Raw genomic sequence first — 16,699 nt, forward strand, 5'->3', positions numbered from 1 at the left:
AGGGAAATGAAACATGCCAGCAGCTTTTCAATTACCTTGCACGTTCTCTGGGGACTGCAGGTACCTCCCAGCCCTCCTGATTGAAGCCAGATGTTTGGCAGATGATTTTCCCTGGCAGATTTTGGGGTCCTGTCCCTTTGTGTACCTTGGAATCGCTTGTGTCGCTCGCACGGCTCCGAGCGGCTTTGGCTGCGTTTTGAGGTTTCATTAGGCTGCACTTTTATTTAAGGTAAGAGCAGCTGTGTGATCCTGTTTCACTTGGTGCAAAGGAGATGTGGAGGCTTCCCCTTTCCTGGCAAACAGTCAGCACTGCACTTTGTTGGATGGGCTTCTGCAGCCCCTCCTTCAGACAGCACGAGCAGGTGCCTTCCTGAGGTGTCCTCGTGCACAAAGAACCTGTGTGTGTTCCCTGGGCCAGGATGAGCCTGAGGAAGTGAGTTTGCTGAGGAAGAAGTTGGCTCCAAACCTGTAGTTTATTTACATTTGGAGATGTGGGAAGGGGAGGATGTAAAGTCACGGGGAAGGGAGGCCTGAGATGTGGGATGAAAGGAGCACAGAGGTTGATTTTTGAACTTGGAACACTCTCTAGCGAGGGCAGAAGGTTTTGCAGAGCTGGATGAAGGCTGGACTGTGCAGACAGAGCAATCCCTGCCTGCAGGAAGAGCTGCCCTGGCATCTGCTGCTGCTCAGTGAAACCACAGCAGAGCCATTCTGCATTTATCATCCAGGGAAGTGCCTGTGCTCAGCAATTAGGAGACTCATCAAGGGCATCTTTCGTGGCAAAGCCCATCCCGCCGACTTCCAGATGTTGTAACTTTGTTTTTCCACCAGTGGAATCTTCTTGTGATCCTTGAGCTCCCCCTCAGCAGTTACCCATGTCCTGGAGTCTCTTTAGTCACCAGCTGAGCAGTGTTTGGGTGCAGGGACAGCAGGGATGTGCTGACAGGGGTTGTCCAGGGAATTATTTCAGCCTCACTTTTCCATCATGAGGGTGGGCAGGCCCTGGCACCAATGCCAGGCTGCCCAGAGCAGCTGTGGCTGCCCCTGGATCCCTGGCAGTGTCCCAGGCAGGTTGGACAGGGCTCAGAGCCACCTGGGACAGGGGAAGGTGTTCCTGCCGTGGCAGGGGTGCAGTGGGATGGGCTTTGAGGTCCCCTATGGATTTCACAGAGGTTCAGTTCTGTAACAGGTGAGAAGAAGGGAGGAGAGGAGTTGAGACAGGTAAAGGTCGTGGAGCATCCCCAGGTTTGCCCATGGTTTTGGCTGGACAGTTTGGCAAAGGAAATGGGAAATTTGGTTACATTGCTGAGAGCAAATCTCTGTGGAGGGCTGGGCTCAGTTCTCAGCTGATTCCTACAATGCTGCAAGCCCTGCAGAGACCACAACCCCCATTTATTGCTTATAATTTGAAATAAGTGCTGGAGAGGCAGGCCAAATTTTGCCTTACTGATATCCAAATAATTCCACATATTTTCCACCTGGAGCCTTCAGCCTGCCCACTGCCTGTGGCTTTGGGAGCCCTTGGCCCACATTGCTGTTTGTGTTGCATTAAAGGGATTTTCACTTTGCTCCATGGCCAGAGCAGCTGTGGGTGCAAAATGGAGGATGAGTTCCCTTCTACCTTTGCTGGTATTTTCAGACACTTTCATGATGAAACAAAGTGTTTATCCAGCTTAAATGTCCCTCTTTATATTATTCCTCCAAATAGTGTTTACAGAAAGCCCAGACAGCTGCTTTATTCCGTGCAGGAAAGATCCAAAGTGAGCAGGCAGCCCTGGACATGTCCCAGAGGAGTGAGTTTCCCTGTGAGTCAGACTGGAGCAGATGGCTGGGGGAGCCAGGAGGGGAGCCAGGCCCTGGGTCTGCTGCAGGAGAGCTGGGACTGGGCTGGGACTGGGCTCACCCTGGGGTTTGGCTGAGCCCAGCAGGCAGGTGGGAGTGACAGAGGGAGGATGAGCTGCTCCTTAGCACCAGCCTATAGAGGGAATTTCCCCTCACAGCAAATCCAGCCCTATATTTAAGCACAGAGGTGCTGCTGCTTGAGCCTGTGCAGTGCCAGCCACCAGAAGGAACCTTTAAAAACCCCAACAACTCAACAAAACCCAACTGTTTGTAGGACATGGCTGATCTTGACTCTGCACTCCATTAAACAGCCTCTTGTAACATCTGGCCTTCAGAGCACATAAAAATGTTTTCCTTCTGGCAGCAGTTTTTATGGAGATGTAATAATATACTTTTTTTTTTTAAAAAAAAAAACAACTATTTTCAGATTCTGCTTCTTAACCACGGAGCTGGGCCTGTCCAGGTGTGGAGGAGGCACAGCAGGGAGCCTGTGGCAGTCACTGCCCCACTGCCAGCTCCAGCTGCCCCAGATTTGGGCAATTTGCTGATGTTTCCCAGCTCCCCACGATGTGTGGATGTGTGTTTGTGTAGTTCAGGTTGGCATTGTCCCTGCACCGCAGCTGGATCCCTTCTCCAGGCAGTGTCTCCTTTCCATGTAAACAGTCTGAAGGCAAAATTAAATGTCCTGCTGCTCTTTCTCCCCCTCTTCCAGGTTATCCTTTGCCTTCGGGGGTCCAACTAAATTACACGCTTCCCCAAGCCTGTTACAGACTTGGCTTATTAGAAGAAACCTGTAGCTGGCCCAGATTTTTCAACTCTGCCCTGAGGGAGGGATAGGAGCAGATGGATAAGAGAATTCAGTGGGATTAGCAAAACCCTTTGAAGACTCTTCTTCCCACTGCATTTGTCTCCCAGTTTTGTTTTCTTGCTGTCTCAGCAAATCTTGCTGAGGTTCCTGGGTCTGATGTTCATTGTTCAACACTTGGCTGTGCCTTGGCCACAGTTTTCACCTCAGGAGCTGGGGAGGATGGACTTTCCTTGGCCAGAGGCCATGGAAGGCTGTGGGATGGGAGCTCCATCAGGCACAGTCAGATGGAATCAAGTGGGTGCTGCAGTTCCAGCTCCCAGTTCTGATGTTGGGGTAGAAGATCTCAGCTGGTTCAGGGAGCTGAGTCCTGCTCAGGTCCTGCACTGAGGGCATTGGTGTCACTGCACTCCTGAGCTGTTCCAGCTCTGAATTTCTCCTGCAGAAGACACTTGGCTGTTCCCTGGTGTGGAGGGAGTGGCTCTTGTGGGGCCTGTCTGCAGCAGGGGTTGTTTCCATTCCTGTTTCTTTATTGCACCACATCTCCACTACCAGCATGTGCCTGTGGCAAGTGCTGGGAGTTTCTCAGCACGTTCTCCTGTGTTTGCACACGGGGGGAGTTGGTGACCCCCTTCTCCCAGCCCTGCTGGACACTTCCCTGCCCCCAGATTCCCTGTGATGGATGGATCTGTGCTTTCCTTTGCAGATGGAGAAGGATGAGACTGTGAGTGACTCCTCCCCACACATAGCCAATATTGGGCGCTTGGTAGAGGTGAGTGCAGGTTCTTCTGCCCACATTTGCTCCCATTCCTCAGAATTTTATTGCATTTTTCTTTACCAACAACTTACTGATTCCTGTTGTTGCTGGGGGTGGTGGCTCAGCGCTGCTCCTTCCATCCCTTCCAGCTCTTTGTGGGTACAAAGCCACCCTCTGCCCCTTGTCTCCTGCTCAGCACCGCAGTGACTTCCTGGAAAATGGGTGTTCCATTCCTGAGCACCAGTGAACAACTTCCTACCCTCATATTTGCTTTTGCAGCCACATCTGGGCAGATTTATTTCGAGTCAGGGTGCTACACAGCACTGTCCCTTGGACTGAAAGTTCAGTGTGCATCAAGTGCTTGTGAAATCCCCTGGAACTGGGTTTAGTGTTGGGTTTTGTGGCAGCTCCCAGTCCTGGAAGCTCAGCACAAGGAATGGAGCTGCTCAGAAGGTGTAGCACCACTTCACTGTTTCACTGCACTGTCCTGACTGAAGGTGTTCCAGATTTTCTTCATTGATATAGCCAAGAGGAAATTCTCAACTATGATACATTTTTAGGGAACTGGGAAATTAAAGAAAGGCAGCTACTTCTTTTTTTATCCCTTTTTTAAGTTTTTGCTTGAGTAAAGCAATGAATGAAAAAAAAGCTGCTTTGTTACAAGATGTCTCTCCGAGCACTGTTGTGCAGCTTTAAAGAACAAGTCAAGAATTCAAAGTCACCCCTGGGCACAGAACTCTGGACTGTTGGTTATCCTGCAGGACTGAGTGGGCTCTAGGAGCCTGTCCAGTGCCAGGAGGCTGCACGGCAGGGTTGGGGTGATGGTTTTCCTTCTGTGCAGAGCTGGAGAGAAGCTGCCCTCTCGTGGTGCAGAGAGCTCCCATACCTGGAGAGATGGACTGGGAGGGGAGAGCAGGAGCAAAGTCCCACTGCTGGGATGGGGTTTGGTGGGGTCCCAGGGGGTTTGGTGGGGTCTGAGTGCTGGGAGTGCTCCAGGGTTGTGGCCAGAGAGACCCTGGTGCTGCAGCATCCCTGCAGACAGCTGAGGGGACTGAAGAGCTGCTGTTACTTTCTTTTCCAGGACATGGAAAACAAAATCAGAAGTACGCTGAATGAGATTTATTTTGGAAAGACAAAGGACATCGTTAATGGGCTGAGGTAAGGGACCTGCAGGGTGGGGGACCCTTTGCTTCCCTGCAGTGCCACCCCAGCCTTGAGCTGCTTGGTTTTCCCCTCCCTGTGCTGTGGGACAATTTTTGTTGTGTGGAGTTCAGGGAACTCTTCTGCTGCAGGAATCTGAATCAATATTTTAATCCCTTGTTCCCTCACCAGGAGCAAAAATGCCCAACTAACACTTGTATTTTTGGATTATTTTTCATTAGTTTTATTCTTCACAGTCCTTCAAGCTGTACTTAAATTCTGTCTTCTCTTTCTACTGTCCTTAAAAATAGTCCCAGAATTAAGTCATGACATTAATGGTTTGTGGTGTTTAGGCTTTGTTTTAAATTCTGTCTTTCTCTCAACACCACTGGTCAAAATACAGTGTCAGAGAAGAGATTAAATTCCCTGTGCCTTTCTGTGGGGAAACTGTGCTGTACTTTTCAGCCCCTGCTCATTCCTGGGCAGGAATTGGACATGGAAATCCCAAGCTGGTAACGCTTATGCTCACAGAGGAAAGTACAGAACTGTGATGCCAAATCACTTCATTTTAAAGTACAGAGAGACCTCCCAGCACAGTGTGCTAATTTAGAATAACCAAAGGGCACAAATAAATGCTCTGCTCTTCCCTCACACACTGAGATGTGGAAAAGGAGAGAAAAATGGTGTTAATTAAATATTGGTGCTGCTGTGTGGGCAGAGGGAGCAGCAGGACCTGTGGGAGGGGTTCTGGGTTCTGCTGCTCTGGGTTCTGCCCCAAGCCCAGGTCAGAACAGCCTCAGTTTCCTTTGTGCTGAGCAGGGTTCAGCCAGGAAGCTTTTATTTACATGAGAGAGAATCTGTAATAGAGCCTTTCTCTTGTGAACGTTGCCTTGAGCTGTTGTGGTTGAACCTTTGCTGTGTCTCCCCATCCCTCAGTCTGAGTCCTGGCCCTGTGTGCAGCTCATGGTGGGAACACCCGGAGCACCTGGCTCCTCCAGCCTTTCCCTGCTCCTTCTCACCTGTGTGTGTCCCCTTCTCCTCCCTGGAGGTTCCCAGAGCCCCAGCTCTGTGTTACCGAGTTCTTCTGACTGTTCTTTTCCCTGTTTGCTCCCTGATTTCCCACTGCTCTCTGTAGATCTATCGATGCTATTCCCGACAACCAAAAGTATAAGCAGTTGCAGAGGGAACTTTCTCAAGTGTTGACCCAGCGCCAGATCTACATCCAGCCTGATAACTAAACCAATCCAGGTACCCCTGCTGCCTGTGAGGTGTGAGCCAGCACTAAACCAGGACTCACCAGCCCAGCCCCTGCATGGTAACGGGAAGAACTAACCCCTAATCCCGCAGGGAGCAGCCAGCCCAGCCAGCCCGGGCTCTGCCTCAATGCTGTGGTTCTTGTTCTCAGTGTTACCTCCTCCCCATGGAAACCTCGCGCTCGGAACTGGGGCAGGATTTACCACTTTGCACTCTGGCTTGGGAGCAGGAAAGGAGCACGTGGTTCTGTGCCTGGAGTGCTGTGGGATTGGGCTGATTCAATCCAGAAGCCCCAGGACTCTGTCCCTTGGGCACCAGCAGTTTTTTACACCTCTGGTACACCACTTCCATGAAGAAATTCCCTGTAATGCCAGTGTACTCCCTGCAGAGTGAAATCTTGGGAGTCTCACAGTTTGGAAAAAAAAGAGACTGGCTCTTCCCATGACTTCAGAGTAAACGTGTGCTCGCCCACACGCCCGTCCCCGAGAGCCTGGTGGAGTTTGAGTTTCCTTGGAGCTTGAGATGCAGTCCTGCTCCAGCTCACTCAGACATGGCCAGCCTGCATTGCTCGTGCTCTGCACAGCCTCCAGAGGGATTTGTCACTGTGCTCGTTTGCTCTGGAGCTCTGAGTGTCAGGGGCACGCAGCAGTGACTAACCCTGAGCCACCTTAACCTTCCACTCCAGTTCCTAATGAGTTATAGCTGTTGTTTCAAACACATTCAGCTGACGAAGGGGGAAACTCACTATTCGTTGATAGTGGCCAAAAACCACTTCTTCAGCCTATGACAAATGCAAATGTAAATGTAAATATTTTTATTAAAGCAGCAGAAGTCTCCAGAGACAAGAGAATGGAAATACTGTTACAAAAATGGTAGGAAAATCACCACTGCAAAGAGCAGCCTTGTTTACAGGAGACAGCAACCAGGGAAAATGAGGTTGCTCTGAATCACAGAATCCCAGACTGGTTTGGGTTGGAAGGGCCCTTAAAGCTCATCCCATTCCAACCCCCTGCCATGGGCAGGGGAATCTTCCACTATCCCAGGTGCTGTAAAGGCTGTGAAACGTGGTTTAGGTGGGGAGAAATCCTACCCAGCTGGATCCTACCACTTCTCTATGGTAGCCACTCTGGAAGAGTTTGGTTCTGGATAGAACCCATTCGATCAATTTATTTAAGAGGGGCCTTTTTAAAAGTGGAAATTTCTTATTGAAATCAGAGGTTCCTCCACAGGCATCTCCAGGGCAGCAATCCCAGGTGATTCCTGAAAGGTGGAGCTTTTCCTCGGAACTTTCAGGCAAAGGGAAGCCCTGCAATAACCTTGGGACAGTGTCTCTGTTCTTCTTCAGCTGCTTTGATCACTCATTCCTTAGGGAAGGTACAAAAAAAGGCAAATTTGAGAGCAGAACCTCCGGCTGCTTTTCCCACTGGTGCAAAGGCTGGCGGGAGGTTCCGAGGGGAGCCTGGGTGAACAGTCCTGCAGAAGGGTCAGAGCTCCCCAGCCGGGCCCTTCTCCAGGTGGGGCTGGATTTTCTGTGGACTCTGGGGGAGCAGGAGCTAACCCCCTTTGCTGTGGGACGCTGGGCTTCTTCCAGTCTGTAACACAAAACGTTGGGAATCTCCCTCCGGCAGCCGGGGCTGGGCGGAGCTGCTGGGGAAGCCTTTTGGTGCCAGTCCTTGCCAGAGTGAGTTTTGCTTTGTATTCTCACTGAGTGGTCACTTCACTTCTGCTTCCCGGGCTCCAGCAGGCAGAGCTGAGCCTGCCTCAGGGGCTCCTCCTTCCTCCTGACTCCAGGACTGCTCCCAGCCCTTCCCTCTCCTGCGCTGCCTCTGACCCGCCTTTCCTTCTTCCCCACAGGTCTGTGCAGACTTTTGCAGACAAATCAAAACAAGAAGCTCTTAAAAACGACCTGGTGGAGGCTTTGAAGAGGAAGCAGCAAAGTTAAAGTCCTGTCAGTGCTAACCAGCCATGCCATGCACTCGTTAGATTCCTTTCGTAGAGAATCATCCCCCGCCCTTTTCTGTTCGTCACGTCACGATTTGCATCCAATACTCTCCATGCAACGCCATCCTCTCCCCATGAATAAAGCTGTACAAACTTTTTCAGTCTCTGAGGCCTACTTTGCACCACATTTTACTATCAAGACCTTAGGCTATGTTTCTGTAGAAGTCCATGTATTATTTTTTCTCTCCTCCCCCTTCCCCACCCTCCCCCATTTATATGCATCACCACAGATCATTGTTTGTCTTTTCCTCCCTCACCCCTCCTGCCTTTTGTTACATTGGTGTAAAAAATGTAAAACAAAAATTTATTAAATACTGTGGTGTGTGAAAGAGGAAGAACTGGAAAAACAAAAAAAAAAAAAAAAAAAGAAAAATAATCTATTCCACGTATGTTTGGGGGCTGGGCACAGGGGCTGGCTGGAGGGAGGGAGGGAAGAGAGGGTGTTCCTTGGGGTTGTACAATACTGAGTAACCCAGATGTGCAGGAGATGGTGATTTCGAGACCTGCTGAAAGTTCTGCTCTTCTATAGCCTGGTTCCAAGGCGCTTTTCTGTCAATTTTTATGGAATGCAAAAGGGGGTTTTGTTTTGATTTTTTGTTTTTTTTGTAAAGCTTAAATTGAATCTACATCTGATACTTGAGCCTCCATACTAAAAAATGGAAAAAAAAAGAAAAGAAAAAAAAAAAGACTAAAACAATAAAAACAAACAAAAAAAAAAATCCCAGGAAGATGTTTGTGTGATCGTGTCCTCCTTGTTTCTCTTTCCTTCCTTGCAGGGTTTCTTGGGGTTTGTGTTTTGTCCCACTCCAGAAATGTTTGTCTGGAGGGGGTGTGATGTCCCACTGCTCTTTGGCCCTGTGTTACTCACACTGCTGCCCTTCCAAGGTGCTGGCATTGATGCTCCAGGCATCCAGCAAATGTATATGCAGGTGCATTTAGGGGAGAAGGCTCTGCCCAGCTGTGCTGGGTGTGCTGAAAGTAGCCCGGGAGCTCCTGTGTCCACCCCTGGGCAGAGGGGCTGTGCTGGGGTGGGTGGTTCCTCCCATCCCTGCTGACCCAAAAGCTCCTCCCTGGTCCCTGTGTCACCTGTGACCCTTCCCCAGCGTCCCCTCCTGAGCCCGTGGTGGGCAGGGGGACCTGGCACAGCTTTGGGTTCCCTGCCTGCTGCAGGCTTAGGTTGTACCAAACCTCATCCTGGGGAAGCACAGAAAGATCTGCTGGGCTCATCCTGCCCCTGGCCCTGGGAACTGCCCTCTGTGACCCTCTGCAAGTGGGGACCGTTGGCATTAACACTGATTAATTAATGTGCTCTAATTTGCATTTGTGCTGTGACCTGTGTCCCACCCAGACTCCTGCACGTGGCCAGAGTTCACCCAGAGCCTGCAGGAGCTCCTGTGGGACACAGGCTGGGAAAGGGTGGGATCCCCCAGGGAACACTCTGAGATTTGGCTGCTGTATCACGGTTCTGTCCCAGCACAAACCTTTTCTGAAGCTGGAGATGCTTGTGTGAGCTCTGGAGCCTGGGAGGGGGAGACTCCTGGTGAGGTTTGCAGTTACCCTGTCCCTCAGGGGTGATTGTTCCTGCTCTGCCTTTTCTGCTTTAACATGTGCCTCTGCAAAACCCTGAACACAGGGAGAGGGCTGCAGCAGTGACATGGAGAGATGGGAACCTTGGGGAGAGCCTCAGGAATTTCCAGCCACCCTGAGGTGGCTGTGGGTGTGTAAGCTCTGTGTGCAGCTGCTTGCCTTGCTCCATCCTGCCCAGCCCAAGTAAAGTCAGAGTAAATCAGCTTTGTACCTAACTCCTGCTTCAGGTGCACCTGTGGGGACAGACTGTGAGATATACATATTAAAAATATATATATTAAAATGTGTATATATATATATATACACACACTCTTTCCTCCTTATGGCAGAGGTTTTTTTGTCCAGGTTTAGGAAAAGCCAGTTTGTGACAATTATTTAGTGTTGTGAGTGGCAGAGATGAGGAATTTGCTCATGGTTTGGATTAAAACAGGATATGAATTGTTCTGCAAATCCCAGGGAAAGACAGGAAAGGAAATGCTGCTGGCTTCAGGAGGAGGTGAGCAGCCCCTTTGTGTGTGAATCTGGAGGGGCAGAATTGTGAATTAATCCAGTAAAAATCCACTCACTTGGTTCAAGGGGCCCGGAGAGAGTGAAAAATACATTTCCTTTCTGAAGACAGCTTGGTCAGTTCCAAGTACTGGCCCAGTTTGTGTTTCAATGAACCTGCTGCTGCAGCTTGGTGGGCACTGAGCAGCTGGAATCCCATTTAATGTGAGATCCAGGCTGAGCTGTGGAACCATGGATTGGTGTCCTCAATGTGAGGACAAAGCTGAGTAACTTCCTTGGGAAGGACAAATGCCATGGACTGGCTGAGGAATCATGAATTAATGATAATGGAGCTAAAGCCAAAAGGGACACGATGCTGGGTATCAGAAAGGGAGCTGGAGAGGGGAAAGGGAAGCAAAAGGAAGAGCTCATAGCAACTGCAGGAAAAAGAAAGCTCTTGTTTTCACAAGGCCAAGTTGTGATCGTTTTTCCTGAAGGGTCTCCAAGCTTTGGTTGGTTTTCCTCATTTTCCCAGGGAGACTGAGCTGCTCATCCCCAGCAGGAAGGGCTCAGCCCATGGGAGGGAGCCTGGCTACACCTCCACTCTCTCCTGCTGGGGACAGAGCTTTTCCCAGACCAGCCCTGCTTCCTGTCCTGCCCTGGTCAAGGAGCACTATGCTGAGTTCAGGGCCCTGAGATGGGGATAAACCCATCAGTGCTGGGGATAAACTCAGCAGGTTGGGGATAAATTCGTCAGGTTGAGGACAAATTCTTCAAGTTGATAAATTCATCAAGGAGAGAGGGCGGGAACTGAAAACCAGAGGGAGCAGAGAAGCAGCTCTTCTGCTGGGGAACAGCAATGGAGCAACTTCCCCAAGGAATCCACGCAATTAAAAAATGGGTGAGGCAAAAAATGAGAAGTCAGACAAATGGGACTGTGAGACTCATTAGGAAAGAGGCAGGAGCTGCCAAGTAAAGCAGTAAAATGAAACCAAGGGAGGCAGGTGGGGAAGGACATGTTTTATAGATGGGTGAGCCATGCTAATTAAAATAGGTGCGGAGTGAACACTTTGGTTCTGCTGTTCCTTTCCCACTGGATCCAGCCCTGTGTGCCTTCCAGAAGGAGCTGAAGGGGGAGTTGCGAGGTCACAGGGGTGCTCGTGTCTGTGGCAGGTCAGCCATCCCTGTCCCCTCCCCACTCACACTCTCCCCACGTTTTTCAGCACCAAGGAAGTTCCAGATCACCCTTGGCAGACGCAGCAGTGACCAGGCTCAGCTGTGGGGCACCGGAGCAGCGAAGAGCAACTGAGGTATCCAAAAATTCCCCTTTATCCTGAAAGCATCATTGGTATCAAAGAGGCACCAGGTGTCCCAGCAGCATCCTCTGCCACCGCCTCGGCAGCACAACGTGTCACCCACGGGCTCGGGGCCTCTTCTGCCAGGAGCCACCAGGATGGAGGGGCTGGTCTGCCCAGCCCTAAGGCCACCTTCCTCATGTGCATCCTCCTCCTCCTCTCCCTGCAGGGCAGGTCCCTGTGTCAGCTCTCCGGGCTCTCATCCGGCTCCCCCAGGAGAGCATCCCTCTCCTCGAGGGTCCCAGGCCGTCCTTTCCGATAGGCCAGGAACTGGAAGGAGATCTGGGGAGAGGTCAAGGCTCTGCACACTCACAGGGGGATCTCGGGGGTGCACTGGGTGTCAGCACCCCGAGTTTGTGCCAGGAGAGGTGGGAGTGGGACAAGGAGCTCAATGCAAACCAGGAGCTGAGGCGTTTCCCAGCTGCTGCAGCAGCACAGATCACCCAGGGAGCAGCATCACCCCACCCTCCTGCCCTGTTCCACTCCCTGCAAGGCCCTGCTGGCAGGATGGGATCCCATCCCAGGGGAAAGGATACAACCACGTCCAGGGCCAGGACGCCCAGGCTGCCCACGAGCCAGGGCAGGTGGTGCAGGATGTAGTCACCTTGGCCCTGGCCTGGCTCCGGGTTCTTCAGGAGGACACTGAGGCCGTACAGGGAATTCCCCAGCATCACCAGGGCAAAGAGAGAGTAGGAGACCCCACTGGTGGATTTCCTCTTGTACTGGGAAAAGAGGGAGAGGAGAGGAGCTTGGGTGCAGCTCTCCTCAATCTCTCTGCAACATGCTATTAATCATGCTCTCCCCCAGCATTAAAAAAAGAGAAGTGGTGACTCAGTGCTGAGAGTCTTTTAGCTCCCCTTTGGCTTATAAATAAGACAAAATGAAAGCTCCACCCTCAAAATATCAGTAGGTTAAAGGGAGGGCAGAAAAATAAATAGAGAGAAATAGTCCCTTATGGAATGATCAGACATGGGGCCTGGGACCTCCGAGTAGAGAGGAAAAAGGAGAACCCCCCACCCCGGGGGAGAAAAGAGAATCTCCTGGGAGAGAAAAGAGAACCCCCGAGGGGAGAAAGGAGACTCCCCAGCCCCCTGGGAGTGACACGTGAGGAGCCCCGGGGTCCCAGGCTGGGCACTCACGTTGGTGCAGATCTGGGGCACTCGGGAGCACAGGTAGAGCACGGAGGAGACGGAGCCGATGGTAAATCCAATGATTTCAGTCCTGGAGAAAGGCTGAAAGGCAGGGGCGGGGACAGGGACAGGGTCAGCCCCTGGGCTCAGAGCCCCAGCACGGCCACACCCAGCCCCGCGTGTGCCCAGCTCCCCTCCTCTGACAGCCCCGTGATAATTACAACTGATAATTACATTTCACTTTGCCGCAGGAAAATACCCAGTGCAGTCTGTTATAACAGGAATTGGGTTTATTTGCATTGCTTGGAGAGGTCCTTTTCTATTGCTAGAGCAAAACTATTTTGCAAACCTACCTTCAGTTTCAGCCAACTGAGTTACCTTGCTGCACTTTCTTGCTTGTTTGATTTTCAGCAATATACATAAATGTGGATAATTGGAAAAAGAATTAAAGGCGAGAAGTCTTGCAAATTTCCTGAAAAAAGGAACCACACTTTTTTGCTCGTCCTATGCAGCTCCCTGAGATAAAGTCTGTTTGCAAACAGAGAAGTGGGAAATGTGAGGTTTGCTGACTCTTGAGCAGGCCCATAGAAGCACTTGAAGTTTGAAGTGAAAATGCCCTGAAATGTCTGAAATCCTGCAGCAAACTGTTACTGAATTTTGGAGGAATCTTTGGAAAAGTTCTCTTTCCAGTGCCATCTTCCTAGACTCTAACACTCTCCTGGAGAACAATTTGGCCCTAAAATAGGAACAGCCCCTAACCCCAAAACACGTAGTGGGGTCCAGGGTGGTTTTTTGGGATCACAGCATCCAGCAGGCCATCCCCACCCAGTCCTCTATCCCATCTCCCAGATTTAGGAACTGGCTCACCTTTGGTCCAAGCTCATCCCCAGGAGCTGACAGCAGAGACCTCCCTCTGAAAGGCCCTGGAGCCTCGGTGCTGGCACTGCCCAGGAGGGAGAGGCTGGACAGGGACCCCACGGAGAGGAACACAAAAGCTGCGTTGATGGGAGCAGGGACTGCAGAGAGGCAAACAGAGCCTGATCAGGGAGAACCCAGCAACCCCCAACAGCCCCAGGGGTACCAGGATGCTCTCGGGGTGCCAAAACCTCCAAACGCCCCCTTATCTCACCAAGGGACTGAGCAACCTCTGAACTCTCCCTTATCTCACCAAGGGATGGGGCAGTGGCTGCTGTGGGTGACTGATGTGATTTATCTCCCAGTGATGTGCCCAATTTGTACCTTATCAGGGAGGAAACTGCTCCTATCTTGGTTTCTTCAGGTTTAGGGCTCTTAAAAATCATCCCCACTAGAAGATTTCACTGTCTTAAGTCACTCTCAAATCTCTGCCAGAGCAAGCCCTGCTGTGGCTTATTTGTTAGTAGTAATTTATTGTTTTTCAGTAATTTTTAGTTATTATACTTAGTAAGCAAGCTCTCCAGCTTAACAAAACTATGGATCTGATGGGTCAAATTGGCTAATAACTTTACATGTCTTTATTAAGTTAAACAATCACCCCAGTCCCAAGGAGCCTGTTTGGGGTTCAGCAGTGCTGGAAAGGGGATTTCCTCTGTTTAAACCCTGAAAGAACTGCTCAGGTTCCCTTTTCACTCCACTTGAACAGACAGGAACTTCCCCGTCAAGGCTGGAGCACTGACCCCAAAACAGTGGGAAAACTTCCCCCTTTCCCTTCCAGCACTGCCTGAGTTAGGAGTTCTATGATTCCCAGCTCTGAGGTGGAGTCACCACATAACTGTGGGGGATTTATTTAATTCTGTGCCCAGTGAGGCTCATGGGGGGTTGTTTTCAGCCTGGACACCGTGGGGAGGTGGGCTGCAGGGTCTGCAGAAGCCCGAGGCCCAGCCTGTGGATGTTTGTTGGCTTTGGCTCTCCTAGGGGCTCAAATTATCCAAGGAAAAAAACCCAACCCAGCAAGCACTAAGAGGCATCATCTAATAACTGTGCCTGGAATCTCCTGGGCTCCCAGAGTGCCCTGGAATCCCCCCCTGTCTGCTCCCAGTGCCCAGGGGAGCAGAGGCCCCAGCCCTGCCCCAACTCACACGCTCTGCCCCCGTTCTTCACCCGGTAGTAGCAGTAGAGGGAGAGCATCCCCAGGTCTGCCAGCACGTAGTAAATGGCCGTGTACACCTGCAGGGAGGGGACGTGCTGGGGACACCCGCGGGGACCTGGGGGGGCTGGGATGGTCCCACAGGGTGCTCCCTGCTCTCCCGGTGTCCCTGGGGGAAAGGGGGGTGTGCTGGGGTGGAGAAGGGAAGAGCCCCAGAGGGAAGGAAAGGAGTAACTTGGGAGTGAAGAAGGGAGCATCCCTGGGAGAGAAGGGAAAACACCAAGAGGAGAAAATGGGAGCATCCCCAGGGAGGAAGGAGGGAGCATCCCTGGGAGAGAATGGACCACACCCTGGGGGAAAAAGGGAGCAAGCCCAGAATGGGAGAGGGGAGCATTTTTGGGGGGCAAAGAGGGAGCATCCCAGGCAGTTTGGGTCTCTGGCTCCCAGGGCTGGATAAAGCAGCTGCCAGTCCCTCCCTCCTCCCTGGAGCTGGGGTGTTTGGGAGCCAGCCCCTGTACCTGCAGGGGCAGCTGATCAGCCAGGAAGGAACCGATGAGGTTGAGGAGGTCTCCGCCCAGCCATCCCAGCAGGAAATAGATGGAGAGAGCCTGGTCCATAATGCCCGTTCTGCAGGCCTGGTAAAACTGCCTGCAGAGCATGGGCAGAGGCACAAACATCACCCTCAGCTGCTTCAGCGCTACCTGGGAGCCATCCCCAGGATTCCTGTGGATCCCAAAGCAATCACGGGAGGAAAAGCAAGGCCACGCGCTCCCCCGGCCCCAGGTAGAACTCCTGAGCCCCTGCGGTGCTCACCGAGCGCCCTGTGGGAGGAGCAGGGAGGATGATCCCGGCTACAGGATCCTCCCCTCTGGTTTCGAAAGAGCCTTGACCGTTCATGTGCCCCTCTTCCACCCTTGTGTCAGCACTTCCAAGCACCCCAGGGCTCCCGGGGACATTCCTTCTGCAGTGTGACCTGTCCTGCCGGCCCTGCACGTGCCTGACCTGGGACATTCCGGCTGACGAGCACAGCAACAACACCGCGGCCACCACCGGGGCTCTGGGGCTGCGCTGCCTGCTCCCCTCACCCGGAATCTGCCGAGCCCTCGCTGCTCGTGCCGGGGGCATTTAATAATTTAATTTAATAACACCTTGTGCTTGCGGCTCCGTGTCTGCCATCCCCCGGGAAGGGCTGCCCGGCATGTGGGGGCGATACTCAGGGATTTGGGAGCGTTCCCCAGGGATTTAGGAGCGGCACCCAGGGATTCGGGAGCCGTACTCACGGGAAGGCTGCGGCGATGAAGCAGCCGATGGAGCCCAGCCCCAGGACGATGCTGGCGACATCCCGGCCGTCCTGGGCACACTCATCGAACACATCCATGATCCAGCGGGAGCCGTTGGGACAATCAGAGAGATTCCCAAAGGAGAGACCCCTCCAGCGCCGCGCAGCCATGGAGCCGCTGGGATAACGCTGGGGAAAAGGGAATAACACAGGGAACATTTAATAACAATGGGGAACGAAAGATCTGTGAGAGGGACAGGTCTGGGGCTCCTCCGGTATTGGATCATGTTGGAAAAAATAGATCGTTAGTGGATAATACACCTTTATTGGCCTTGGGTTTGCTGCCAGCCTGGCAGCGTTTGGCCTCAAAGAAGAAATGAAAGAAGAAATAAAGAAGAAATAAGAAGGGAAAAAAAAAAAAAGAGGAAAACAAGGGGGGAAGGAAAAAAAATTAAAAAATAAAGGAAAGAAAAAATAAAAGGAAAAGAAGAAAAACGAAAAGGAAAAAAGGAAATGGAAGGGAGAAAAGAAAAAAAAAAAAAAAGAGAAGAAGAAGAAAAGGAGAAGTGAAAAAAAGAGGGGAGTGGGGGGAGAATAAATAAAAGAAGCCGAAATCAACCCAACCTATCCTCGCAGCACCGGCACTCGCCTCTTCACCGACGCTGTTCGGAACTGTATTTTTCCTTGAAAACCCGCTCTTTTTGAAACTTGGGCTGTTTATCTTTGCAAATCCACGACTCCTCAGACACCCGCCGGTTTTCCTTTAAGGCTGTCCCACACCCGCCGCTCTCCTCAGTGCTGCCGCTCCTCAGCCGCTTTCTCAGGAAGTTGCCGGACACTGGCAATTTTTCAGAGACCCGCAGCCTGAAATCAGCGAGCCTTTTCACAAAGTCGCTGCTGTCCCACACGCTCCCCGCGGGGTCCCAGCACTGCCTTTCGCAAAGTTGCTGCTTTTCCCCGAGCTCGGGGTGCGCGGGCCCGGCCCCGCCGTGTGAGGG

At 51.8% G+C, this 16,699-nt stretch overlaps 2 protein-coding genes across 5 annotated transcripts in view; one reads left to right on the forward strand and one right to left on the reverse strand.

The window, feature by feature from the left end:
- The window catches only part of CAPZB (capping actin protein of muscle Z-line subunit beta), a 66,448-nt gene extending 58,552 nt beyond the window's left edge, over positions 1 to 7,896 (forward strand). For 2 of the 3 annotated variants that reach the window (XM_053997841.1, XM_053997843.1), the window contains exons 7-10: positions 3,354 to 3,419; positions 4,486 to 4,562; positions 5,680 to 5,792; positions 7,653 to 7,738. In XM_053997841.1, the coding sequence (XP_053853816.1) occupies positions 3,354 to 3,419; positions 4,486 to 4,562; positions 5,680 to 5,782 (246 nt within the window). In that variant the 3' untranslated portion in view covers positions 5,783 to 5,792; positions 7,653 to 7,738. Of the gene's footprint in view, positions 1 to 3,353; positions 3,420 to 4,485; positions 4,563 to 5,679; positions 5,793 to 7,652 lie in introns of all 3 variants that reach the window. The other variant, XM_053997842.1, reaches the window with a different exon arrangement.
- A 2,906-nt stretch (positions 7,897 to 10,802) lies between these two features.
- Positions 10,803 to 16,695, reverse strand: SLC66A1 (solute carrier family 66 member 1). 2 transcript variants are annotated; one of them, XM_053997845.1, is made up of 8 exons: positions 16,351 to 16,695; positions 15,703 to 15,890; positions 14,941 to 15,070; positions 14,415 to 14,502; positions 13,225 to 13,373; positions 12,367 to 12,459; positions 11,764 to 11,949; positions 10,803 to 11,509 (listed from the first exon to the last, which is right to left on the reverse strand). In XM_053997845.1, the coding sequence occupies exons 2-8, from the start codon at positions 15,870 to 15,872 to the stop codon at positions 11,411 to 11,413; spliced, it is 915 nt and encodes a 304-aa protein (XP_053853820.1). In that variant the 5' UTR covers positions 15,873 to 15,890; positions 16,351 to 16,695; the 3' UTR covers positions 10,803 to 11,410. The 2 variants fall into 2 exon arrangements, with proteins under 2 accessions (XP_053853820.1, XP_053853819.1); XM_053997844.1 differs by having other exon boundaries at positions 16,326 to 16,695.
- Positions 16,696 to 16,699: the final 4 nt, after the last annotated feature.

Source organism: Vidua macroura, chromosome 23 (assembly GCF_024509145.1).
Source record: "Vidua macroura isolate BioBank_ID:100142 chromosome 23, ASM2450914v1, whole genome shotgun sequence".
NCBI classification, from domain to species: domain Eukaryota; kingdom Metazoa; phylum Chordata; class Aves; order Passeriformes; family Viduidae; genus Vidua; species Vidua macroura.